This window comes from Scyliorhinus torazame, chromosome 28, assembly GCF_047496885.1.
Source record: "Scyliorhinus torazame isolate Kashiwa2021f chromosome 28, sScyTor2.1, whole genome shotgun sequence".
Classification (NCBI taxonomy): Eukaryota; Metazoa; Chordata; class Chondrichthyes; order Carcharhiniformes; family Scyliorhinidae; genus Scyliorhinus; species Scyliorhinus torazame.
In genome coordinates this window covers 10,542,270-10,568,367 of record NC_092734.1, presented here as the reverse complement: position 1 = coordinate 10,568,367, position 26,098 = coordinate 10,542,270, and the positions used below count along the sequence as shown (strand labels likewise).

Genomic DNA, 26,098 nt, shown 5'->3' with positions numbered 1-26,098 from the left:
TGGGATGGGGAGGGGTAGTGGGGACAATGATGGACATTAAAAGACTTTCTTTGTTCGTTCAGTCTGACTCCCACAACCTGAATGTCTTGTTCATCACAGAATAGACACTCCACATTCAATCCGGGCAACAGGACCTCTGTTGGAGAGCTGGAAGATTAGTAAGCAGGCTATGTGTGGAAGAAATATTTGGAAAATTAGGCATTCAGAATCAGTGTAGGAGACCAGTCTGGCCCTGATTAATATTGGACGGGCCTCAAACCCACAACTTTCTAACCTGATTTTATGGGTTGGATCGAGTTGATGGGTGGTGGATGATCGATGGACAATTCATGGCGGATTGAGTGGACCTTTTCTCATTCTGTGCTTGTCCCGTCCCCCCCCTCATGTGAGTTCAAATGCCGGATCTCTCCCCCTCGAGCAGTCCTACTGCACTTAATAAACAGGTTATCGCAGGAAAGCAGCTGCAGTTCCTTTAGTAGGGACCGATTGCACTTCCAACCCTGTTCTCCTGTCTCTGTTACCTAGGTTACCTGGGGATTCACGGACCCGCATTGGGTTTATTACATTTGACAGCACAGTGAACTTCTACCACTTGCACAGCAGCCTGTCTCGACCCCGCATGATGGTTGTGGCTGATGTTGATGGTAAGTTGGCATTTAACCGGGCTAGGACCAGTTTGCTTCGTTGCATTAATAGTGTCAGGAAAATCAGGATCTTAACATTTATTTTTATTTTTGCAACATCACTGTCCTGTTGTAATATACTGGGAAACAAGCTTGTGGGGAGTGTGACTGGTTTAATTTGAATTGGAGATAGATGGGCTGCAAAGGCTAAACGTAAAGGAGGTGTGATCAAGTGGTTTGATAAGGCTATGAACAGAGAGCCAGGAGAGGTGAATAGAAATGTACATAAGGCAAATAAAAGAAATGGTTTGAAGTTGGCTGTTATAGAGTCATTGTACTTCAAAAGGGAACATATACAATTGGAAGATTGTGAATAGATGAGCCAAAATAGTGTAAGTTTATTTGTAAACTATAGGAGCGATTAAATAAAAAAAAGGGTTGATCAACTCTGGCAAACGGTACTTCTAAAGGATAAACAACAGAGTGGAAAATCAAAGGGAAGAAAACATATTTAAGGAAACGTTGATGACAGTGTTGGTATGAGTGCTGGCTGCTGTGATCTTGAGCAAAGCAGAGCTAGATATGTGAATACCAGTTTGAAATCAGCCTCAGAGAACCTGGAGCAACAGGGCATTGTGTGATAAAGCTATTGGGATTTTACAGATTAGAAAATCTATAAAGACTGATGCCGTCAAAAGGGGGTTTATCTCTGAGTTTATTTAAGTAAAAGTCTTTTGGGAAATGGTTGGAAAGTGCTGTTAACTGTGCAAAAGTGTCCTTGTGTTTTACATCAAATTTTTTAAAAAGCATAAATACTTGATTTTAATATAAAATTATCACAATTGGTCTGAGTGTTTATCCTCATAACAGACAAATTGCAAAACCATTCTGGCAGCTGATTCAATATTCCTTTGTGATTTTGGCTGCCTGGCACTTATTATCTGCCGTTCCATAATGATACACATTTGGGTTTTTTTGGTTTTTTAAAATATATTTATTAAGATTTTTTAACAACACAATTTTTTCCCCTTACAAACTAACCCCCCCCCCCGTAACAAAATAACACAAAATCGCACTGAGCAAGATATATACATGGCAAAATGGTATATTTACATAGCCTTATACACTGGCTCTCGCCCGCACGTGCCAGTTTCCCCCCCCCCTCCATGCTATCTCCTGCTCATCCATCCCCTCAAACAATCTCTCGTCCCCCCCCCCCCAGGGTTGCTGCTGCTGCTGACCGACCTTCCTCTAACGCTCCGCGAGGTAGTCTAGGAACGGCTGCCACCGCCTGTAGAACCCCTGCGCAGACCCTCTCAAGGCAAACTTAATCCTCTCCAGCTTAATGAACCCGGCCATGTCGTTTATCCAGGCCTCCAGGCTGGGGGGCTTCGCCTCCTTCCACATTAGCAAGATCCTTCGCCGGGCAACTAGGGACGCAAAGGCCAGAATTCCGGCCTCTTTCGCCTCCTGCACTCCCGGCACATCGACTACTCCAAATATTGCTAGCCCCCAGCTTGGCTTGACCCGGACTTTCACCACCTGAGATGTTGCTCCCGCCACTACTCTCCAGAACCCCTCCAGTGCCGGGCATGACCAAAGCATGTGGACATGGTTGGCCGGACTCCCTGAACACCTTCCACATCTGTCCTCTATTCCAAAGAACCTACTCAACCTCGCCCCCGTCGTCAAGTGTGCTCTGTGGACCACCTTAAATTGTATCAGGCTGAGCCTGGCACACGAGGAGGAGAAATTAACCCTAACTAGGGCATCAGCCAACAGACCTTCCTCGATCTCCTCCCCCAGCTCCTCCTCCCATTTACCCTTCAACTCTTCTACCAGCGCTTCCTCCTCTTCTTTCAACTCCTGGTGTATTTCCGACACCTTCCCCCCCCCCGACCCATACACCCGAGATCACCCTATCTTGAACATCTTGTGCTGGGAGCAACGGAAATTCCCTCACCTGTCGCCTCACAAAAGCCCTCACCTGCATATATCTAAAAGCATTTCCCGGGGGTAACTCGAACTTCTCCTCCAGTGCCCCTAGGCTCGCAAATGTCCCGTCAATGAACAGGTCCCCCATTCTTCTAATCCCCGCCCGATGCCAGCCCTGGAACCCCCCGTCCTCCCCGGGACAAACCGGTGGTTACCCCTGATCGGGGACCACACCGAGGCTCCCACTGCACCCCTGTGCCGTCACCACTGGCCCCAGATCCTGAACGTTGCCGCCACCACCGGGCTTGTGGTATACTTTGATGGCGAGAACGGCAGCGGTGCCGTCACCAACGCCCCCAAGCTCGTTCCTTTACAGGACACCATCTCCATCCTCTTCCATGCCACCCCCTCTCCCTCAATAACCCACTTGCGGATCATCGCAACATTTGCTGCCCAGTAGTAGCTGCCTAGGTTTGGCAGCGCCAGCCCTCCTCGGTCCCTACTGCGTTCCAGGAACCCTCTCCTTACCCTTGGGGTCTTATTTGCCCACGCAAGCTCCATAATACTCCTACCTACTCTCTTGAAAAAGCCCTTGGTGATCACGATGGGAAGGCACTGAAACACAAACAAAAACCTCGGAAGGACCACCATTTTGACCGACTGCACTCTACCTGCCAACGAAAGCGGCAACATGTCCCCTCTTTTGAAGTCCACCTCCATTTGGTCCACCAACCTCGTCAGATTCAAGTTGTGTAGGGCCCCCCAACTCCTGGCTATCTGGATCCCCAGATACCGAAAACTCCCCGTCGCCCTCCTCAGCGGTAGGTCCCCTATCCCTCTTTCTTGGTCCCTTGCCTGTATTACAAAAAGCTCACTCTTCCCTACATTGAGCTTATAGCCCAAGAACTCCCCAAACTCCCTCAGAGTCTGCATGACCTCCACCATCCCCTCCATTGGGTCCGCCATGTACAGCAACAGGTCATCCGCGTATAGCGACACCCGATGCTCTTCTCCCCCGCGGACCACCCCCCTCCATTTATTAGACTCCCTCAGTACTATGGCCAAGGGTTCGATCGCCAATGCAAACAACAGGGGGGGACAGAGACGTTCCTCGGTACAGCCAAAAGTACTCCGACCTCCGCCGGTTCGTCACCACACTCCCCACCGGGGCACTGTAAAGGAGCTTAACCCAGCTAATAAACCCTCCCCCGAACCCAAACCTACGCAACACCTCCCAGAGGTACTCCCACTCTACTCGGTCAAAGGCCTTTTCCGCATCCATAGCTGCCACTACGCCTCTCCCTCCTCTGACATCATCATAATCACGTTTAAGAGCCGCCGCACGTTAGTGTTTAATTGCCTGCCCTTTAGGAATCCCGTCTGGTCCTCATGTATCACCCCCGGGACACAGTCCTCAATTCTCGTGGCCAGCACTTTTGCCAATAACTTAGCGTCCACATTAAGGAGCGAGATCGGCCTGTACGATCCACATTGCAGTGGGTCCTTGTCTCGCTTCAGAATCAAGGAAATTGTCGCCTCCGACATTGTCGGGGGCAGGGTCCCCATCTCTCTTGCCTCGTTAAAGGTCCTCACTAGTAGCGGGGCCAGTAGGTCCACATACTTTCTATAGAACTCCACCGGGAACCCGTCCGGCCCCGGGGCCTTCCCCGCCTGCATACTCCCCAAACCCTTACTCGGCTCCTCCAACCCGATTGGTGCCCCCAAACCAGCCGCCTCTTGCTCCTCCACCCTCGGGAACCGCAGTTGGTCTAGGAATCGTCTCATCCCCTCTTCCCCCCCTGGGGGCTGGGATCTGTACAGCTCTTCATAGAAGGCCTTGAATACCTTGTTTATTTTCGTTGCACTCTGAACCGTGGCTCCCCCTCCATCTTTGATTCCCCCTCTTTCCCTCGCTGCCGTCCTCTTACGGAGCTGGTGTGCCAGCATCCGAATGGCCTTTTCCCCGTACTCGTAGGTCGCCCCCTGCGCCTTCCTCCACTGTGCCTCCGCCTTCCCCGTGGTCAACAGGTCAAACTCCGTCTGGAGCCGTCGCCTTTCCCCAAGTAATCTTCCCTCCGGGGCCTCTGCGTATCTCCTGTCCACTCGCAAAATCTCCCCCACTAACCTCTCCCTTTCCATGCCCTCTGTCTTCTCCCTATGAGCCCTGATGGAGACTAGCTCTCCCCTGATCACCGCCTTCAATGCCTCCCACACCATCCCCACTCGCACCTCCCCGTTGTCGTTGGCCTCCAAGTACCTTTCGATACACCCCCTCGCCTTCCCACACACCACCTCATCTGCCAGCAGTCCCACGTCCAGCCCCCGGCCGACTAGCCATCTCCTTTTCTGGGCCAGTCCCGTGTCCGCGTCTCCCTCACCCTCCAGTCCCCCAGCCGGGGGACCTCCGTCCCGACCACCTCTTCTGTGTTCCATTCCCTTTCGGCCAGTGCAGCAGCAACCCTTTTTCCCCCCCCCTTGCCCCCTCCCCCCTCCCCCTCCCCCCCCCCCCCCCGCTAGATCCCTGTCTAGCTTTTTTGCTCCCCCCATATCAATCTCGTAAGTCAGCTGACACCTGCTGACCACCGGCTTCCCCCGCCGTCCCTTTGACCCCCCCGTGTGGGAGTCTCCCCATCAATATACGTTCCTTCGTTCCCCTTCCCGCCTTTCTTCCCGCGCGCGGGAAAAGAACCCCGTGTTTTCCAAAGCCTGCCCCGCCCCCCTCTGGCGCAGCTCCTGTCGCGGCCTTGTCTCTCTCCCCCAGCCCATGTAACATTCCCTGCGCGTGATTGACCCCCTATATACAACAACCATCGTACTTCAACCCTCAAACACCCCCCACCCTCACAAACCCTCAATTAGAGTCCAACTTTTCAGTTAGTATAAAGGTCCACGCCTCTTCGGGCATTTCGAAGTAGTGGTGTTGGCCATTATGTGTAACCCACAGTCGCGCTGGCTGCAACATTCCAAATTTCACTCCTTTCCGATGCAGCACCGCTTTGGCCCAGTTGAAACCCGCTCTCCGCTTGGCAACCTCCGCGCTCCAGTCCGGGTATATTCGGATCTCTGCATTGTCCCGCTTGCTGCTCCGCTCCTTCTTGGCCCATTTCAGGACCCTCTCTCTGACCGTAAACCGGTGAAATCTTACCACCATCGCCTTTGGCGGCTCAGTTGCCTTGGGCTTCCTCGCCAGCACTCGGTGCGCCCCTTCCAGCTCCAGCAATCTTGGGGGGGCCTCTGCGCCCATCAGCGCCCCGAACATTGTGCCCGCATATGCCGCGGCGTCAGCCCCCTCCACTCCTAGAGACCCAGGATCCTCAGATTATTTCTCCTCGACCTGTTCTCCAGGTCTTCGAGTCTTCCCGCCCATGTCTTGTGTAGCGCCTCGTGCCGCTCCACTTTCACCGCCAGGCGCAAGAGCTCGTCCTCATTCTCACTCACTTTGTCCTGGATCTCCTGGATCTTCACCTCGTGGGCTTTCTGGGTTGCCCCCAGTCCTTCAATTATTGCCAACACAGGCGCCACCATCTCCTTACGCAGCTCCGTGAAGCAACGCTTGATGAATTCCTGCATCTCCTCTTTGTCCCCGGCCGCCGCCATTTTGCTTGTTTTCCCTCTCTTCTCCCACTGCTCCAATGCCACTTTTTTGGCCGTTTCGCTGCGGGTCCGGTCCATACAAGTTAGTAGGGGACCTCTCTCCTCTCTTCCCCACGGGTTGGCTGTGAAAAAAGTTCCGTTGGGGCTCTTCTATCGAGCCCGAAAGTCCGTGTTCGCGGGAGCTGCCAAATCGTGAGGCTTAGCTCCGCATAGCCGCAACCGGAAGTCTGATACACATTTGTTAATGGTGGCCAGGCTTGGCTCAATAGCACCTGGAATGAGAACCAGCCCCTTGTTGATATTTGGGTGCTGCCTTCTCAGCTCCAGATAATTCTGAAAACACGTCCGACTTGGTGATGCAACGGGGCCATTGAATCTCTCAAGAGGCCTCTCACGAGATTCACAACGGAGGCAACGATGGTTTGGCTGAGGGGGGTTGAAAGATCGGGGTGGCATTTAAAAATGTCTCCCTCATCCGCGATTTGTCCTCCTGCACTGGCGAGCTGAGCTCGTCAATGCAAGAAATTATGTAAGTGTGGCCTCTACGGGGTGTTCCTCACCGAGGCCAAAAAAAACCCAAGTGACCTTCGCAGCTGTCGTGAGAATGTCACTTTAAGAAAAGTTTGGCTGCTCATGTTACTCCAGTGATGTCAGAGTGTGGGTGGAGCTGAGCTCTGGCTCTGCTTTTTAGTTTCACTTTGAGAAAAGTTTGGGTGTGTCTGTGTTTTTTTGATTTAGTTTTTCAGTGTTGGAGCTGAAGCCAGACAAAGCAGGTGTACTGTTGTTCTCTCTGCCATCAAAAGACTGTCTCTTGATCATTTGGTGAATTGAGAATTATAAATGTTCTCAGTAGTGAATGTAAACCTGATGTGCTTCTGTTAAAAGGAGTTTCTTTTGTCTTCTGGATGTTGTTTGGGAAGCTTTTAAGGATTACTTAGTGTTGTATTCTTTGGGGTTGTATTTGAATTAATGGTTGCTAAGATGTTCACTCTATGTTTTAAAAAGGTTAACTTGAGTTCATAGAATAAACATTGTTTTGCTTTAAAAAAATACTTTTCCATTTCTGCTGTACCACACCTGTAGAGTGGGCCGTGTGCTCCCCATACCACAATCTAGTAAAAGTTGTGGGTCAGGTGAACTCCATGATACACTTTGGGGTTCTGTAAACCCTGGGCCATAAAAGCAGCGTTGAGAAACCCCCGCTAAACGCGCCAGAAACAGGACTCTGTTTTTTGTCCCGTTAAATCACGCTCGTTATCTTTATTGGTTCAGCATCCATTTTCTTCCAATCATTCCTCTATGAAGAGTGTTTGGACAGTTTCTCATGTTAGAAGGTGCTATGTAAATGTCAGGTGTTGTCGTTAATATTACAACTTCTTTTTTATTTGATCATGAGATCTGAACATCTCTGTCAAAGCCAGCATTTCAGATCCACCCCTAATTGCTCTTTAGAAGGTGGTGGTGAGCTACCTTTTGGAATCACCGCGGTCCATGTGGTGCAGGTACACTTTTAAAAAGGGAGTTCCAGGATTTTGACCCAGGGACTGTGAAGGAATGGTGATATAGTTCCAAGTAGGAGGGGTCTTGCAGGTGGTGGCGTTCCCAGGAATCTGCTGTCTTTGAGCTTCTACTGTGGATCTGACAAGTTTGGAAGGTGCTGTCGAAGGAGGCGTGGCGAGAGGCTGTGGGGCATCCGGCGTCTGGTACACGCTGCATCCACACTAGCATTGTGGATCGAGAGGGGCTGGTTATGTTTCAATTGTTTACAGTTTGCAATGATTCCAAACCTTGGTATTCTTTCAGATATCTTTATCCCAAGTGAAGATAAGTTGCTGGTGAATCTGCAGCAAAGCCGGCAGGTAATGTGATTCTCCTTTCACATTGTAATGCACCCTCCTGGACTTTAACCAAGTTATAGAATCATAGAATTTACAGTGCAGAAGGAGGCCATTCAGCCCATCGAGTTTGCACCGGCTCTTTGAAAGAGCACTCCACCCAAGCCCACACCTTCACCCTATCCCTGTAACCCCACCCAACACTAAGGGCAATTTTGGACACTAAGGGCAATTTAGTGTGACCAATCCACCTAACCCGCACATCTTTGGACTGTGGGAGGAAACCGGAGCACCCGGAGGAAACCCACGTACACACGGGGAGGATGTGCAGACTCCGCACAGACAGTGATCCAAGCTGGAATCGAACCTGGGACCCTGGAGCTGTGAAGCAATTGTGCTATCCACAATGCTACCGTGCTGCCATTTTCATTTCCCAGTCAAGCCACAAGATTTTTTAAAGTGCAAGTCATGTCATGGATTAAAATGCAAACATGGAAGTTTTTTTAAAAACGAATTTTATTCAAACTTGTATCAAAGTAATTTACAGCAAATAAACACCCCGGGAAACAGTCTTCCCAACAATCAACTGTACAGTTGGTACAGATTTTTCTCCTTTTTCAGGCTCATCCTTGCACAAGAGGAGGTCCCGTTTACCCTTCGCAGTGCCTCACTCCATACTCCCCAATTGATCTCCATTCCCAACTCCGCTTCCTATTTCTCTTTGATCTTCACCACCCGCTCGCCTCCCTGCTCCCCCAACCACTTATATATATCCCCAATTCTTCCCTCCCCTTCCACATCCGTAAGCAGCAGTCGCTCCAGCAGGGTGTATCCCGGCAATCTAGGGAACCTCTTCCTTACCTTTTGTGCAAAGTCCCTAACCTGTAGATACCTGACCTCACTGCCCCTCGGCAGCTCTACCCTCTCCCTTAGCTCCTCCAGACTGGCGAACCCTTCCTCCAAATACAAATCCCTCACCTTGACCAGCCCCACTTCCCTCCACCTCCTGTATACACTATCCATCCCCCCCGGCTCAAACCCATGATTCTCGCACAGCGGCGTTAGCACCGACATCCCTTCCACCCTAAAATGCTCCCTGAATACCTACTCAGAGCCATTGGCAATGCTGCTGTCACCATAGCCCTCAAACTAGACCTCTTACGAGATTCCTCCTCCATCCAAACCCACTCTACCCCTTCTCCTTCCCACCACCGCTGCACCTTGTCCACATTCGCCGCCCAATAACAATAAAGCAAGTTTGGCAACGCCAACCCCCCTGCTGCCTCTGCCTCTGTAGCAGGGTCCTCCCCACCCTCGGCACCTTCCCCGCCCATACAAAGTCAGAGATGATTGTGTCCACTTTCCGAAAAAAGGCCTTTGGTATAAAGATCGGGAGAGCCTGAAAGATAAACAAGAACCTCGGCAGAATATTCATTTTCACCACTTGGACCCTCCCCGCCAACATTAAGTGCAGTGTATCCCACCTCTTAAGACCCTCCCTGGCCTCCTCCATCAGCTTTGTTAAGTTCCACTTATGGAGCCCCGTCCATTCCCTCGCTACCTGAATCCCCAAGTACCTAAACCTATCCCTCGCTACCGTAAATGGCATCCCCCCTAAATTAGCCCACTCTGCCAGCTCATTCACCGGGAATACCTCGCTTTTCCCTACATTCAGCTTGTATCCCGAGAACCCTCCAAACCTCCCCAACAGGCCCATAATCCTTCCCATACTCTCCAACGGATCTGAAACATGCAGCAAGAGGTCATCGGCATAAAATGACACCCGATGCTCCCTCTGTCCCCTCATTATCCTCTGCCACTCTGCCGACCCCCTGAGAGCCATCGCCAATGGCTCTATGGCCAGCGCAAGCAGCAGTGGCGACAGCGGGCACCCCTGCCTCGTACTCCTTTGTAAGTCAAAGCTTTGTGAGCTCATATCATTCATCCTCACCCTCGCTCTTGGCGCCACATACAGCAACCGCACCCATGCCACAAATCTCGGCCCAAACCTTCCCAAAACTTCGAACAAGTACCGCCTCTGCACCCGATCAAATGCTTTCTCCGCATCCATGGACACCACCACCTCCGGTACCAGAGCTCTCGACGGATTCATCACCACATTCAACAGCCGCCTTATATTACTTGCGAGCTGCCTGCCCTTCACGAAGCCTGTTTGATCTTCTGCAACCATCCCCAGAACTCAATCCTCCATCCTCCCCACCAACAACTTAGCCAACACTTTCACATCCGGGTTCAATAGTGATTTGGGTCTATACGACGCACAATCCACCGGATCCTTCCCTTTTTGGGGGATTTGTGTGATTACTGCCTGCTTCATCGTCTCCGGCAACTCCCCCTTCTCCAGCGCTTCATTAAACGCCCCCAACAGATGTGGTGCCACGTCCGCCAAAAATTCCTTAGAAAATTCTGCCGGGTACTCGTCTGGCCCAGGGGCCTTCCCCAACTTCATACCCCTGATACTATCCAGCACCTCCCTCAGCCCCAGGGGCTCCTCCAACGCCTGCCTCTTTGCTTCCTCCACCTGGGGAAATTCCAGCTCGTCCAGAAACCGCCCCATGTCCCCCTCCTCTCCTCCTGGGTCTGCCTCATAAAGTCCCTGGTAATACTCTCTAAATGCCTCATTTATCTTCCCTGGCTCTGACACCACATCCGCAGCCCCAGTCCGGATCTTCAATATTTCCCTGGATGCAGCCTGCCTCTGCAGCTGGCGCGCCAGCATGCGGTTCGCCTTCTCCCCATACTCGTTTTGCATCCCTCTTGCCCTACGCAGTTGCCCTACCACCCTCCCCGTTGTCAGCCTGTCAAATTGCCCCTGCAACTTTTTCCTCCTTGCCAATCCCTCCACGGTGGGCACCCTCGAATATTCCCTGTCCACCGCCACTATCTCGCTCACTAGACGGTCATGTGTTCCACCCTCCTTTCCTTATTAGCACGAACTGTAAATGAGATAATTTCTCCCCGGACCACTGCCTTCAGTGCTTCCCAAAAAATGCCAGCCGACACCTCCCCATTCTGATTGAACTCCACATAATCCCTAATCGCCAACCGCACCTTATCACAAAAACCTCCACCCGCCAACAACCTCGAGTCAAACCTCTACCCCGGCCTCTGCTCTCGTCCCGTACTGAACCGAATCTCCAGCCAGTAGGGTGCATGGTCCGAGATAACTATCCCCGCATACTCTGCCCCCTCCACCCTAACCAAAATCTCCCGAATCACTACAAAGTAATCAATCCTCGAATACACCTTATAGACGTGTGAAAAGAAGGAATACTCCCTTCCCCCGCAAACATGGAAGCTGAAGAAACCTTTACTTTGTTCCATTTGTTGACTGGGCAATAATAATCGGCAATAATAATCGGCTGTGGCCTATTCCTGTTGTTAAATGATACTCGCCTACTTCTTGGAGGCAGCTTTTCTGACATGAGTGACAGAATAATCAATTGTAAACTTAATGGTCGTCTAAATGTTCAAGGGCTCTCTTCCTGGTCAGCTGAGATTTCCATTTTCTCTTCTAATGTTCCATCTATCAATCAGCCTCTCGAAGTCACGGCAGTCAGGGCGACTTCCTCCCAGTTGTAACCACCCCCTGGGCTAGTGCGCGGTTAATTCCACTCGACCCGGAGTGGCAACACCATTTTTAAAAAACATTTAAAAAATAAATTTAGAATACCCAATTTTTTTTTTCCCCCAATTAAGGGGCAATTTAGCGTGGCCAATCCACTTACCCTGCACATCTTTGGGTTGTGGAGGGGGAAACCCACGCAGACACGGGGAGAACTCCACATGGACAGTGACCCAGGGCCGGGATTCGAACCCGGGTCCTCAGTGCTGCAGTCCCAGTGCACTGTAACACCACATGCCACCCTGAGTCGCAACATAATTCAAATGAACAAATAACTCTTGGAAAAACACCTGAATTCTTTGTCCCTTGGCCGCCCAACAATTACAGTCACCAGGGTTGTAGATTTAAACACAGTTAATTTTTATTAATAACAATAACATATAATTAAATGGGCAGCAAATAAAACTGATTTAACTATTATCTAATTCCTAACCCCCCCCCTTAATTTGTAGCACCCTCTACAGCCACACACACACACACACACACACAAGGTAGGCAAACAAACACAGAGGGGAAAAGAGGGGTGAAAAATAATGATGAAAGTAAAAGTCTCTGTTTCAGTTGGTTGTCTTCTAGCACATATTCCTTATAGCTAGGCTTTCAGTTCGAGGTTTCTGCTTTCAGTCTGTAATGATTTTCACTGTAGATCCATCAAGGTTCCTTGTAGGTTCAGAAATACAGCAGCTATGCAGCTTTTCTGGAGAGAGTGAGAGAGGGAGAGAGAGAGAGATTCACAGCCACTTGTCTGAGCGTCCAGGATCCGACTGTCCTTTCCCTGGTCCTCTGAAAACCACTCCACTCGGGTAGGACACAATCACCACCGCCTGTCGCCGGGCAGAGTACGGTCTTTGGCCAATTCATTGGACACCAGCCAACCAATCGAACTGAGTCCCACCGATCTCTTAGGTGGCAAAAAGTCTGAGTTCTGCTTTTCAAAAGCTAGCACAGTGTACTATATTGCAATTTTTGAGTTCCGCACTTCCTCTGCTCGACTTAAAGGTATCTGTCCATTAAACATCCAGGGATCTAAAATAATAAAAGCAAAATAAAGAAAATGGGAAATAAGGAAGTCAACAGGAAGGGCCTTACACAGTTGTCTGTCTCAATGCCCGCTAACTTCTTATCTCACTTATAAATGTCCCGGTAGCATTTACTCATGCACTAACCACATATAAGAAAAATGTGCTTACTTACTAACCTCATGTTTGGCTTATGTGATTAACTATAGAAAAGTACTTCACGACTAGGTACTTTGGGAACTTTACCCAGCCTTGTAAAGGTACCGCGTGTGTGGTTCGATGATGGTAGATGGGACTGAAACTGAGGCCCATTCATGGTCTTCCAGTCTTCTCTGTTCTACACTTCCTACCAAGGTAGGATGGGACTTGCCCAGCTCCTTCACAAGTTCTCCAAATCTTGACATGGTCTGTTTGCGAGCGACACTGGTATTGAGGTGTTCGATGGCCGGCGCAAATACAATGAAATGAAAATTGCTTATTGTCACAAGTAGGCTTCAAATGAAGTTACTGTGAAAAGCCCCTAGTCGCCACATTCCGGCGCCTGTTCGGGGAGGCTGGTACGGGATGCAATGGGCTGAAGGGCCTCTTTTTTGTGCTGCAAAACTCTATGGTTTCATGATCACTGCAAGAACAGGATTGGAATAGTGTGCTTCTCAATAAAGATTAATCAACAGATTTTTCCGAACCTCTTTATTCCACATGCATATACAATCAAGGAAAGATAGAGAATATCCTGAAACCCAGCTAGAAGCAGTTGGCTAATTTACCCCGATATACATTTAAATATGTGACCAGTAAAAAGCCTGAATCAGATTGTAAAATTGCTCAAAGGCCCATCTGACTTAGCCAGTTCATGGCCAACTGTTTGAATGTGGCTGTCCCCGCTATAACTTGCCTGCTAATTCTCCATTCCGTTGTCACAGCTTGTTGTGTCTTTGCTTGAGGAATTCCCGGTTGCATTCAGAGAGACTCAGAAGAGACAGTGCGCGTTTGGACCCGCGCTGCAGGCTGCTCAGAAACTCCTGAAGTATTGCGGTGGACGTGTGTCTGCTTTTCTGACCCAGTTACCTAACGTAGGCTGTGGGTCCTTGCAACCCCGGGAAGACCCTGGCGATAGTACGCTGGTAGGTTGAGTAATCTCTCTTTATCTTTTTTTTTATTGTCACAAGTAGGCTTACATTAACACTGCAATAAAGTTACTGTGAAAAGCCCATAGTCGCCGCCACATTCCGGCGCCTGTTCGGGTACACAGAGGGAGAATTCAGAATTCTCAGCTGGTACGGGAATTGAACCCTCGCTGCTGGCCTTGTGCTGCATCATAAACCAGCTGTCAAGCCCATGGATGAATCTTACTGTTCACAATGTGATGGTCGCATTAATTATATGGAATTACATAGAATGTACCATCCAGAAATAGGCCAGTTGGCTCAACTGGTTTCTGAGCCCCTTTCCACCCCTTCTCATTAACCCTATCGGTTTATCCTTCTATTCCTTTCTCCCGCTTGTGCTTAAAAACCTTTGCCTTAATGTATCTATACTTTCTTTGACTACACTTTGTCGTAGCGAGTCCCACATTCTAACCATGCTTTCATAAGGGACAACAAAGAGTCCACATTGAGTTCTAGTGAAAAACAACACTTACTTTATTCAACACGTTAACCGTTATGTTGAGCAGATGCAGCATCATTTAGTATCATTTGTTATAATTTGGATAAATATGAAGTTATCCAGTTTGGTCGCAAACCCGAGAAGGCAGACTATTAAAATAGAAGCAAATTACCGCGGATGCTGGAATCTGAAACGAAAGAGAAAACGCTGGAAAATCTCAGCAAGTCTGGCAGCATCTGTAGGGAGAGAAAAGAGCGAACGTTTCGAACCCGATGACTCTTTGTCAAAGCTAACAGACAGAGTAAGTGGGAAATATTTATACTGTGGAGTGAGAATGAAAGATGAGTCATAGCCACAGAAACCCAGGGAAACCGGGTGCTAATGGCCACAGAAACCAAGGGGAAAGAGTGTTAATGGCAGTCCCCAGAGAGAACAAATTATGTTAAAGGTCACACAGATCAGCCATGATATTATCAAAGGGCAGTGCAGACTCGGGGGGGGGGGGTTGAATGACCTATTCCTGCTCAAATTTAATGGCCTTTTCTTTTCACTTCTCTCTCGATAAGGGAGCCAAGCACCTTGCTCCAGCCATCGATTTCTATAAGGTGCTTGCACTGGAGTTATGTGGCCAGCAGACAGGAGTGGATTTGTTCTTGTTGAGTCAGCGATACACTGACCTGGCTTCAGTAGGTGAGTGCGGTAATGGCCACTTCACCACCAACAACAATCACTTCACCTGTATTCATGTTACGCCTTTAATGTAATGAAATGTTCCAAAGTGGTTTACATGTCACTCCAGAGAGCATCTTGGGACATTATTGTCAGAGCACGTTACAGCAACGAAGGAGGCCAATTGGCCCATCACCCTTATGCTGGCTCCCAGAAAGAGCTGTCCAATTGGTTCCAATCTCCTCAACCTTTCCCCACGGAATCCCTACAGTGCAGCAGGAGGCCATTCGGTCCATCATGTCTGCACCGACCCGCCGAAAGAGCGGCCCACCCCCAGGCCCACTATCCCCGCAACCCCACCTAATGTCCGCAACTTTGGACACTAAGGAGCAACTTTATCACGGCCAATCCACCTAACCCGCACATCTTTGGTCTGCGGGAGGAAACCGGAGCACCCGGAGGAAACCCACGGGGAGAACAAGCAAACGGTCACCCGAGGCTGGAATTGAACCTGGGTCCCTGGCGCTGTGAGGCAGCAGTGCTAACCACTGTGCCACCGTGCCACCCATAGCCCTGCACATCTTTCCACTTTAAGTAGCATTGATTTACAATTGAATCGCCTTTCACCGTCCTTACAAAGAGCATGTTCTAGACCTCAACAATTGGTAATAGTATAACATACTAGCACAGGCATGAGCATAAGGTATTGCAATAACTTATTTATCTTTCAGTTCAGTTCAGAAACATCTATTTAATCTTATAGCTCACAATTCCAATGTTAAACCGGTAATATCTATGCAGGTGGTTGTTACTGTTCTGAGAATGGTTGATGAAATGGCTTAATTATATTGCAAAATGCTGAACATTGTTGTGCAGAGTGTCAGAGACTGGGTCCCCATTTACTGGAAGAGAGAGAAAGAAGGATCAGTATTTATATTGAGCTTTTCAGGATGTCTCATAATGCCCATTTGATAATTTGAAGTGCAATTGGTTATTGAAATGTCGGAAACATGGGGGTAAATGTCCTAGCAACAGCAATGAGAAAAGTGATTGGTAGAAGGATAAAAATTGGTTTAGATTTCAGGGTTCAGAAGGCAAATGGAATTTTGTCCTTCATTGCTAGAGGGATGGAGTTTAAGACTAGGGAGATTATGCTGCAATTGTATAAGGTGTTAGTGAGGCCACACCTGGAGTAGTGTGTTCAGTTTTGGTCTCCTTACTTGAGAAAGGACGTACTGGCACTGGAGGGTGTGCAGAGGAGATTCACTAGGTTAATCCCAGAGTTGAAGGGGTTGGATTACGAGGAGAGGTTGAGTAGACTGGGACTGTACTCGTTGGAATTTAGAAGGATGAGGAGGGATCTTATGGAAACATATAAAATTATAAAGGGAATAGATAGGATAGATGCGGGCAGGTTGTTTCCACTGGGACTGAGTAGGAGGAACTTCTTCACCCAAAGGGTTGTGAATCTATGGAATTCCTTGCCCAGTGAAGCAGTAGAGGCTCCTTCATTAAATGTTTTTTCGATAAAGACAGATAGTTTTTTGAAGAATAAAGGGATTAAGGGTTATGGTGTTCGGGCCGGAAAGTGGAGCTGAGTCCACAAAAGATCAGCCTTGATCTCATTGAATGGCGGAGCAGGCTCAAGGGGTCAGATGGCCGACTCCTGCTCCTAGTTCTTATGTAATTATGATCAGGTTAATCAGGCGGTTGCTAACTTTCTGGCTGATGTTGTGACCATATTTCATTGATGTGTTTCTGCAGCTTGTCTTCCCAGGTACACGTGCGGCTATGTGTACTATTACCCAGCATTCCATCACATCCACAGTTCAGCCCTGGTGGAGAAACTCCAGCAAGAGTTCCAACACCACCTGACCCGTTCCATCGGATACGAGGGACTGCTGAGGATTCGATACACACAGGGTGAGCAGACGACTGATCCGGAACTTGCACAGAACCAAAGTGAGCCAACACATAGCCATTGCGACACGGAAAGCGGACAATCAGCCCATCGAGTATGAGCCGGCTCTCTGCAGGGCAATCCGGCCAGCCCCCATGACTAAACATTCCTTCCCAAAAGGTTCAGGCAACGCACATCTGAAGTAGATATCCAACAAAGAACAAAGAACAAAGAAATGTACAGCACAGGAACAGGCCCTTCGGCCCTCCAAGCCCGTGCCGACCATGCTGCCCGACTAAACTACAATCTTCTACACTTCCTGGGTCCGTATCCTTCTATTCCCATCCTATTCATATATTTGTCAAGATGCCCCTTAAATGTCCCTATCGTCCCTGCTTCCACTACCTCCTCCGGTAGCGAGTTCCAGGCACCCACTACCCTCTGCGTAAAAAACTTGCCTCGTACATCTACTCTAAACCTTGCCCCCTCACCTTAAACCTATGCCCCCTAGTAATTGACCCCTCTACCCTGGGGAAAAGCCTCTGACTATCCACTCTGTCTATGCCCCTCATAATTTTGTAGACCTCTATCAGGTCTCCCCTCAACCTCCTTTGTTCCAGTGAGAACAAACCGAGTTTATTCAACCGCTCCTCATAGCTAATGCCCTACATACCAGGCAACATTCTGGTAAATCTCTTCTGCACCCTCTCTAAAGCCTCCACATCCTTCTGGTAGTGTGGCGACCAGAATTGAACACTATACTCCAAGTGTGGCCTAACTAAGGTTCTATACAGCTGCAACATGACTTGCCAATTCTTATACTCAATGCCCCGGCCAATGAAGGCAAGCATGCCGTATGCCTTCTTGACTACCTTCTCCACCTGTGTTGCCCCTTTCAATGACCTGTTGACCTGTACTCCTAGATCTCTTTGACTTTCAATACTCTTGAGGGTTCTACCATTCACTGTATATTCCCTACCTGCATTAGACCTTCCAAAATGCATTACCTCACATTTGTCCGGATTAAACTCCATCTGCCATCTCTCCGCCCAAGTCTCCAGACAATCTAAATCCTGCTGTATCCTCCGTCAGTCCACATCGCTATCCGCAATTCCACCAACCTTTGTGTCGTCTGCAAACTTACTAATCAGACCAGTTACATTTTCCTCCAAATCATTTATATATACTACAAACAGCAAAGGTCCCAGCACTGATCCCTGTGGAACACCACTGGTCACAGCCCTCCAATTAGAAAAGCATCCCTTCATTGCTACTCTCTGCCTTCTATGGCCTAGCCAGTTCTGTATCCACCTTGCCAGCTCACCCTTGATCCCGTGTGACTTCACCTTTTGTACTAGTCTACCATGAGGGACCTTGTCAAAGGCCTTACTGAAGTCCATATAGACAACATCTACTGCCCTACCTGCATCAATCATCTTAGTGACCTCCTCGAAAAACTCTATCAAGTTAGTGAGACACGACCTCCCCTTCACAAAACCGTGCTGCCTCTCACTAATACGTCCATTTGCTTCCAAATGGGAGTAGATCCTGTCTCGAAGAATTCTCTCCAGTAATTTCCCTACCACTGAAGTAAGGCTCACCGGCCTGTAGTTCCCGGGATTATCCTTGCTACCCTTCTTAAACAGAGGAACAACATTGGCTATTCTCCAGTCCTCCGGGATATCCCCTGAAGACAGCGAGGATCCAAAGATTTCTGTCAAGGCCTCAGCAATTTCCTCTCCAGCCTCCTTCAGTATTCTGGGGTAGATCCCATCAGGCCCTGGGGACTTATCTACCTTAATATTTTTTAAGACACCCAACACCTCGTCTTTTTGGATCACAATGTGACCCAGGCTATCTACACCCCCTTCTCCAGACTCAACATCTACCAATTCCTTCTCTTTGGTGAATACTGATGCAAAGTATTCATTTAGTACCTCGCACATTTCCTCTGGCTCCACACATAGATTCCCTTGCCTATCCTTCAGTGGGCCAACCCTTTCCCTGGCTACCCTCTTGCTTTTTATGTACGTGTAAAAAGCCTTGGGATTTTCCTTAACCCTATTTGCCAATGACATCCCAGCTGCCTTGCCTCTCTTCTTGTCTATCTTCATGTCCGGGTTTCCCTGCAGAGGGAGCATGAAGTGTCCATAAGACCATAAGACATAGGAGCAGAATTAGGCCATTCAGCCCATCGAGTCTGCTCCGCCATTCAATCATGGCTGATATGTTCCTCATCCCCATTCTCCTGCCTTCTCCCCATAACCCCTGATCCCCTTATTAATCAAGAACCTATCTATCTGTCTTAAAGACACTAAGTGATTTGGTCTCCACAGCCTTCTGCGGCAATGTGCTCCACTGCCTGCCAGTAGGCAAGAGGCTGTTCATGGCCAATGGGCACAGGAAAGTGTCATTGAGCAAATCAACCACAGTATTGTCCGATAAAGCTTAGCTTCCTGTGTCTCCCTTCTCAATCCAAATTGAACTTCTTTCATTGGTGCTCCTTTAGAAAAGGTAGTGGGCCCATCTGTACATTTGCTTCTGATTGGCGACAAGTCACCCGTGTGGGCCAACCAAACGCCTATGAAGACTTTCATCGGGGTAACCATCATTTCAATTCTCTGATTTTCTTTTAGGCCTCATGCTGGAAACCTACTATGGAAACTCGTTCCTGCAGACAACGCAGATGCTGTCCCTGCCCTGTGTCTGCCCTCAGGCAGAGTTTGCCTTTCTGATGATGATAGACGGGGCTGTAACTGATAGTTCATTCGTGGTCTTTCAGTCCTCCCTTCTCTACACTTCCTGCCAAGGTAGGATGGAACGTGCGCCGCTCGTTTTGGGGCTGGTTTAGCACAGGGCTAAGTAGCTGGCTTTTAAAGCAGACCCAGGCAGGCCAGCAGCGCGGTTCAATTCCCGTACCAGCCTCCCCGGAATGTGGCGACTAGGGGCTTTTCACAGTAACTTCATTTGAAGCCTACTTGTGACAATAAGCGATTTTCGATTCATTTCATTTCCTCCACCTGTTCTGCAAATGTTTTCACAGCAGCCTTCAACTGGGAAACGGCCCGCCGTGGAAGTGACCCAGACTGATCCACCCACTCAACCTGCCTCCCTATAAGGAATCACTCAGACTTTGCTTGCTACCTAGATCAGAGCAGGGTGGCTAAGGCTGTGACTCCTCCTGAACAGCCCATTGTTTCGTTCACATACTTATTGGGCTGCAGGGAGAACAAGGGGTACTTTTTTATTGGGGAAGATGCTTTTCCGTTGACGGGAGCGTACAATATTTTCCTTCTTTTTGCAATTACGATGCCTGACCAGACAAAGGCTGGGATACGGGACAGAAACCCCAATATATTATTTTTAATTCTGTAAGACTGTGCGGAAAGGATGCCTCGCTCCAGCAGGGATTTCACACAAAATAGGGATATGGTAATATTAAAACAAACTTTATTACCAACACAGTGTTAAAATATCTTTTTTCTTTTTAAATTTAGTGTACCCAATTATTTTTTTTTCCAATTAAGGGGCAATTTAGCGTGGCAATTCCACCTACCCTGCACATCTTTGGGTTGTGGAGGCGAAACCCACGCAGACACGGGGAGAATGTGCAAACTCCACTCGGGATCGAACCGGGGACCTCGGCGCCGTCAGGCAGCAGTGCTAAACACTGTGCCACATGCCGCCCTGTGTTAAAATATCTTTAACATCACACAATAAAATAGTCTACAATTACCCATTAAACAATGCTAATCAACATTGACACAATAACCCTGAACAGCTTTCTTTATTCCCACTCAGACAACAAAACCCTCTCAGATCCCAATCCACTTTTAAACACAGTTAGCACTCCGGAATACTTGGTGTACAGAGATGTCTCGGATACTCCACTTTGAGAAAGAGAGTCAGCTTGAAAGAAAGAACCTGAGGTCCTGTCAGAATAATGGATCAAACCTTCTCACCTCACCTTCCAGCCAAAAACAAAAACTCTGAAAAATTCCCAACACCTGACTGCTTCAGCCCCCGGCTCTTCCCATCTCACTAAGCTGAACGCAATGTCTATAATTATCCACTCCCCAGGGAACCCTCTTAATCTAAATAAAAGTCCATTACCCAAACTTTTACCATGCTTTAATTGCACCGCTGGCTCCCCAAAAGCCGAGCTGCCTTGCAAACCAGGATTTTAAAAAACAGTACTGCAGCAGGCATGCACACACTAACCCAGGTTTTTAACCCTTGCTGCACCAAATACCTATACTACAATATCTCTGAAGTTCCTACGTTTATCATATTGCATCCAATGCCAACAACAAGCATTTTTTCCTTCATTCTTTCATCGCAAGTGGGTGTCACCGGCAAGACCAGCATTTGTTGCGGAACCATAATTGCCCTTGAACTGAATGGCTTTCTGGGCCATTTCAGAAGTTTGTCAAGAGTCAACCACATTGATGTGCCACATGTAGGCCAGACCAGGTAAGGATGACAGATTTCCTTTTATAAAGGGATATTAGTGAACCAGATGGGTTTTTATCACAATCGAGGATAGTTTCAAGCTCACCATTACCGAGACTACCTTTTAATTCCAGATGGCATGGTGTCACAGTGGTTAGCACTGCTGCTTCACCGGGCCGGAGACCCGGGTTCAATTCCAGCCTTGGGTCACTGTCTGTGTGGAGTTTGTATGTTCTCCCCGTGTCTGCGTGGGTTTCCTTTGGGTGCTCCAGTTTCCTTCCACACTCCAACGGTGTGTAGGTTAGGTGGATTGGCCGTGCTAAATTGTCCCTTAGTGTCCAGGGATTTACATGTTAAGTTACGGCTATAGGGTGGAGTGGATCGGTGCAGACATGATGGGCTGAATGGCCTCCTTCTGCACCTATGGGTTTCTATGAGATCTATGAAGAGGGTTTAGCCTGCATCTTGGCGTCATCCAAATAATGATAAATTATAGAAGGTGCTCATTGAGCTCATCCTGCCTGTTCCGGCTATTTGAACGAGATATTCAATAGTTCCACGTCACTGTCTTCTCACTAAGCCCTGTAAGCAGTTTCCTTCAGGTACATATCCAGCTATGGGTGATTTAATGGTGCAGTGGGTAGTGTCTCTGTCTCTGAGCCAGACGCTCCAGGTTCGAGGCCCTCTCCAGGACCCGATGGCCATGGTAGGTGCATTAATGACATAGTCGAAAAGGTCAATTATCAACCTCTAAATCTTTACAATTCACTTACGGGAGGAAGTAAGAACAGGAGGGTTTCCTGGTCAGCCATGCCTGATGTGGAGTGTTGCCCCTCAAGCCTATGACGGTGAGCGACTTGTCCCAGGAAAACTAGTTTTGGCAGCTTTGTCTGCCTCAGGTGTGTGGGAAGAGAAAAGGAGAAAATATATCCAGTCACCTTTTGGGCGTTAGTACTGAGGGCAACATCCTCTGGCCCCGTCGATGGCGCACCCCCACCTCCGGTTTCCCAAAGGCGTGGGGTTGATTCGATGGGAAAACTCATTGACAGCGGCGGGATCAGATCGTGCCGTCAGCCAATGGCTGGCCACCTCCTGCCGCTGAGAGACACTCCGCGGGAGGCCAGGGAACCTCGTCCTGAATCTGCTTCCATCTCCCTTCCAGACAGCGCATTCCAAATCCTAAACAATGCCAATCTACTTCCTCTGGTCACTCACCTTCTGCCACCAGAAATAGTTTCTCACACCCCAACGCTTCATGATTTTGAACAGCTCTAATAAATCTCCTCTTAACCTTCTCTGCCCGGAGGAGAGCAACTCCAGCGACACCGTATGGCTCCAACATAGTCCCTCCCCGTCCTGCACTCACACCCGCCCTGTTTTGACTCGGGGTTTGTGGAGCACGACTGGTTGTGGGTGACGTTTAGGACATGCTTGCCTTTCAGGTGAGCGGCGAGTTCGAATCTACACGTACTGCCTGCCGGTTGTCAGCTCCCTGAGTGAAGTATATGCTGGGGTCAACATGGCCGCTATGATGGGAATTCTTTCAAAAATGGGTAAGATATCACGTTAACTATGGTAAAATAGAATAACATAAACAGCGAAAAATGGCATTGAATGGATACATCACCTACAGCAGGGGCAGCTCAGCCTATGGTCTCCCCTCCCCAACCAAAGTGATGCCTGTGGGCTGAAGGAGTTAAACTAAATGAAGTTAAATTAAATTGAAACATATGGGGCTGAATTTTTTGTTTTGCAACGCCGAAAATGCAAATCGTGATAGAGCGAAGAATCGCGTTAAACTGAAAAAGCAAGATTTGCTCTTGGCACCGATTCCGACCCTGCCGGTGATATTGATGTTTGCACCCCGTGTCGGGGAACCCATGCAAAACCGTCATTTGCATGGATTTCAATCTCATTAGCGGCTTGGAAACACTAGGCTCCACCCTCCACGATGCTCCACCCCTATAAGGCTGAAGTCTCGCGGGTGGAATTTAGCTGCATACCTTTGTCCTCTGGCTGTTCCTAAGAGGAAGGTGCAGGATCTGGGCTGATGCTTACCTGTAGTGGAGCGGAGGGCTGACTGTCTGCTCTATGGTTTCTGCTCCCTGAAGCTGCTCCAGGGTCTTCCTTTACTGGTTCGGGGGACGGGTCCTGCCTGGTCAATTCAGTCCTGGAGTATCGGCCAGGGTGGGATTCTGGGGGTCCCATTTTAGGGGGTGCCGTACAGTGGAAGGGGGTGCATCCCACACTATTGATTTCTATACTCTGCAACTCCTGCACTCCCTTCGCTGCACTCTTTCTCGACAGAGAGATTTCCACTGCCTGTTTTAAGTTTAGTAATGGCTCCACGAGTAACTTACGTTGTGGAGCCATATTATTCACACCACAGAACAATCTATCACGTAGCATTTTGGAAAAAGAAGGGTTATACTTGAAATGAAAATGAAATGAAAATCGCTGATTGTCACAAGTAGGCTTCAATGAAGTTACTGTGAAAAGCCCCTAGTCGCCACATTCCGGCGCCTGTTCGGGAAGGCTGGTACGGTAATTGAACCGTGCTGCTGGCCTGCCTTGGTCTGCTTTCAAAGCCAGCGATGTAGCCCTGTGCTAAACAGCCCCAGTTACAAAGTTCAGCTAGTTTCCTCAGAAACCATCGAGAACCCGGCTACAGACTTCCTGGGGTTCTTTCAGCTGTGTTAAAACGGGACCATTGCACGATGACCGAAGGCTTGGGGTCGGAATGGTTCGCCACTGGAATTACCAACTCCTCAAACAACTTTGTGTCTGGGGATGCGGGGTACATTAGGCATTTGATTATGCTGAAGGTGAGCGCTCCGCAGTGAGTCAACAGCACCACTGTCTGCCGCTCGTCACCAGCTATAGCGTTAGCCCTGAAAAAATAACGCATGCATTCGGCGTATCGCGTCCAATCTTCCATACTCGCACCTTCCCCAGTGGTAGGCGTAGAGATCACCTTGCTTCCAACGATTAGCATCGTCATCTGCAGCTCCACTTTACCCTCCTCGCCAATATTGTGACCCAGAGGAGTCCACATGGTGTAAAGAAACTGGGTATTTAGTATTGAAGTAACTATTTATACATTGTACACAGATCATATACATAGTGTCCATGGCTTCGCTGATGGGGGCCGCGCCCCTTAGCAGGGAGGCTCGTACTCAACGAGACTCATGCGGAGACTGTTTGGTCTGACCCCATACGTCTCATGCGGGTTCTAACACTGGTGCCGGTCAATGAGCACAGGAATTTTGCTGTATAGATGGAGGGACATGGGGCTATAGATCAGTTGAGCATAGATGGGAAAAGCACTGGGGCAAAGTTTTTTTTGGGGGGAAAAGAAGGTAGATTTGGATTAAGAGCCGGGTGAACATGGATGGGAGATATAAAAGCCTATGCTTTGATATTTCATGGTTAATATTATTTGAAGCTGGGGCAGCACGGTGGCGCAGTGGGTTCGCCCTGTTGCCTCACGGCACCGAGGTCCCAGTTTCGAATCCCGGCTCTGGGTCACTGTCCGTGTGGAGTTTCCACATTCTCCCCTTGTCTGCGTGGGTTTTGCCCCCACCACCCAAAGATCTGCAGGGTAGGTGGATTGGCCACACTAATTTGCCCCTTAATTGGAAAAAATGAATAGGGTACTCTAAATTTATAAATTAAAAAAATGTATATATTATTTGAAGCTATTCCTGATATAAAATGAGATTTATTATTTTACGGTTATTATTGAATGAGCTGGAAACTTCCTAAAAGGTTCTCAGGAGGAATGAGGTGTCCCTTTGCTGCCTGCAGTCAAAGGGTTAAAGAGATTGTTTTGAGTCTCCTTGTCTTTAAGTGATCTTTTTTCTGTATTTACCTGCAGCAGTGGATCGTTCTGTGAGGCTTTGCCTCGCTTACACCCGAGATGAGTTGATGAGAGTTCTCATTGAGGCTCTTGTTGCCTATCGCGTCTCGACGTGCAGTCCAAAGCAATCCGCATTCACCATCCCCCACAGCCTGCAGCAACTTCCACTGTATGTCCTCGCCCTCCTAAAACAGGTGAGAGGTCGCAGAATAAGAAACCGAGGAACAGGGGGAGGCCATTTGGCCCCTTCAGATCATGATGGTACATAGGTGCAAGAGTTACCAAAGTCTGTTCCATCAGTGAATTGCATCAAGCCTTGCTTCAGTGATTTATACAACAAACAAACAAGTCTGACGTTAAAAAGTGAATGATCAAATAATTTGTCCCAAGAAGACAACCCATAAGATCATAAGCCGTAGGACCAGAAGTGGGCCATTCGGCCCATCAGATCTGCTCTGCCATTCAATGAGATCACGGCTGATCTGATATGATAATCCCCAACTCCCAAGTCCACTTTCCCACCTTACCCCCACAAACCTTGATTCCCCCGTTCGACAACCATTGAAACTGTGGCATCCACCCTGACGACTTAACGCACGGTTGCTGGTTTTAGGAGGGAAAAAAAGTCAAAATCCATTTCTGTTGTAAGAGTTCAAACTGGCTCGTTTACCCATAATCAAACTCTAACACAGGAGAGGGAGAGAGAGAGAGGGAGACAATGGTTTAGAGTTTTCTGATTCACAGAGGAAATAGTGGGCTGGATTCTCCGCTGTTGGGATGCTCCGTTGCGCCAGCAGCCCGGGATTTCCCGACGGCGTGGGGCTGCCCCCAAACCCCATTGGCCGGCTGGCGGGACAGAGAATCCCGGGGGCGCGCTGCGCCAGAAATCCCGCCCCGAGAGTTTGCTTAACACACTGCCCAGGGAGATGATTGAGACAAACAGTGCCAGCAAGCTGTA

At 48.8% G+C, this 26,098-nt stretch overlaps 1 protein-coding gene across 4 annotated transcripts in view; it reads left to right on the top strand.

Annotated features, from left to right (window-relative positions):
• LOC140403507 (protein transport protein Sec24B-like) overlaps window positions 1–26,098 on the top strand; it is a 62,651-nt gene that overhangs the window by 28,383 nt on the left and 8,170 nt on the right. For 3 of the 4 annotated variants that reach the window (XM_072491446.1, XM_072491444.1, XM_072491445.1), the window contains 8 exons: window positions 526–644; window positions 7,956–8,011; window positions 13,576–13,776; window positions 14,827–14,950; window positions 16,694–16,852; window positions 19,466–19,639; window positions 22,724–22,834; window positions 25,159–25,334. In XM_072491446.1, the coding sequence (XP_072347547.1) occupies window positions 526–644; window positions 7,956–8,011; window positions 13,576–13,776; window positions 14,827–14,950; window positions 16,694–16,852; window positions 19,466–19,639; window positions 22,724–22,834; window positions 25,159–25,334 (1,120 nt within the window). The remainder of the gene's footprint in view (window positions 1–525; window positions 645–7,955; window positions 8,012–13,575; window positions 13,777–14,826; window positions 14,951–16,693; window positions 16,853–19,465; window positions 19,640–22,723; window positions 22,835–25,158; window positions 25,335–26,098) is intronic. The other variant, XM_072491447.1, reaches the window with a different exon arrangement.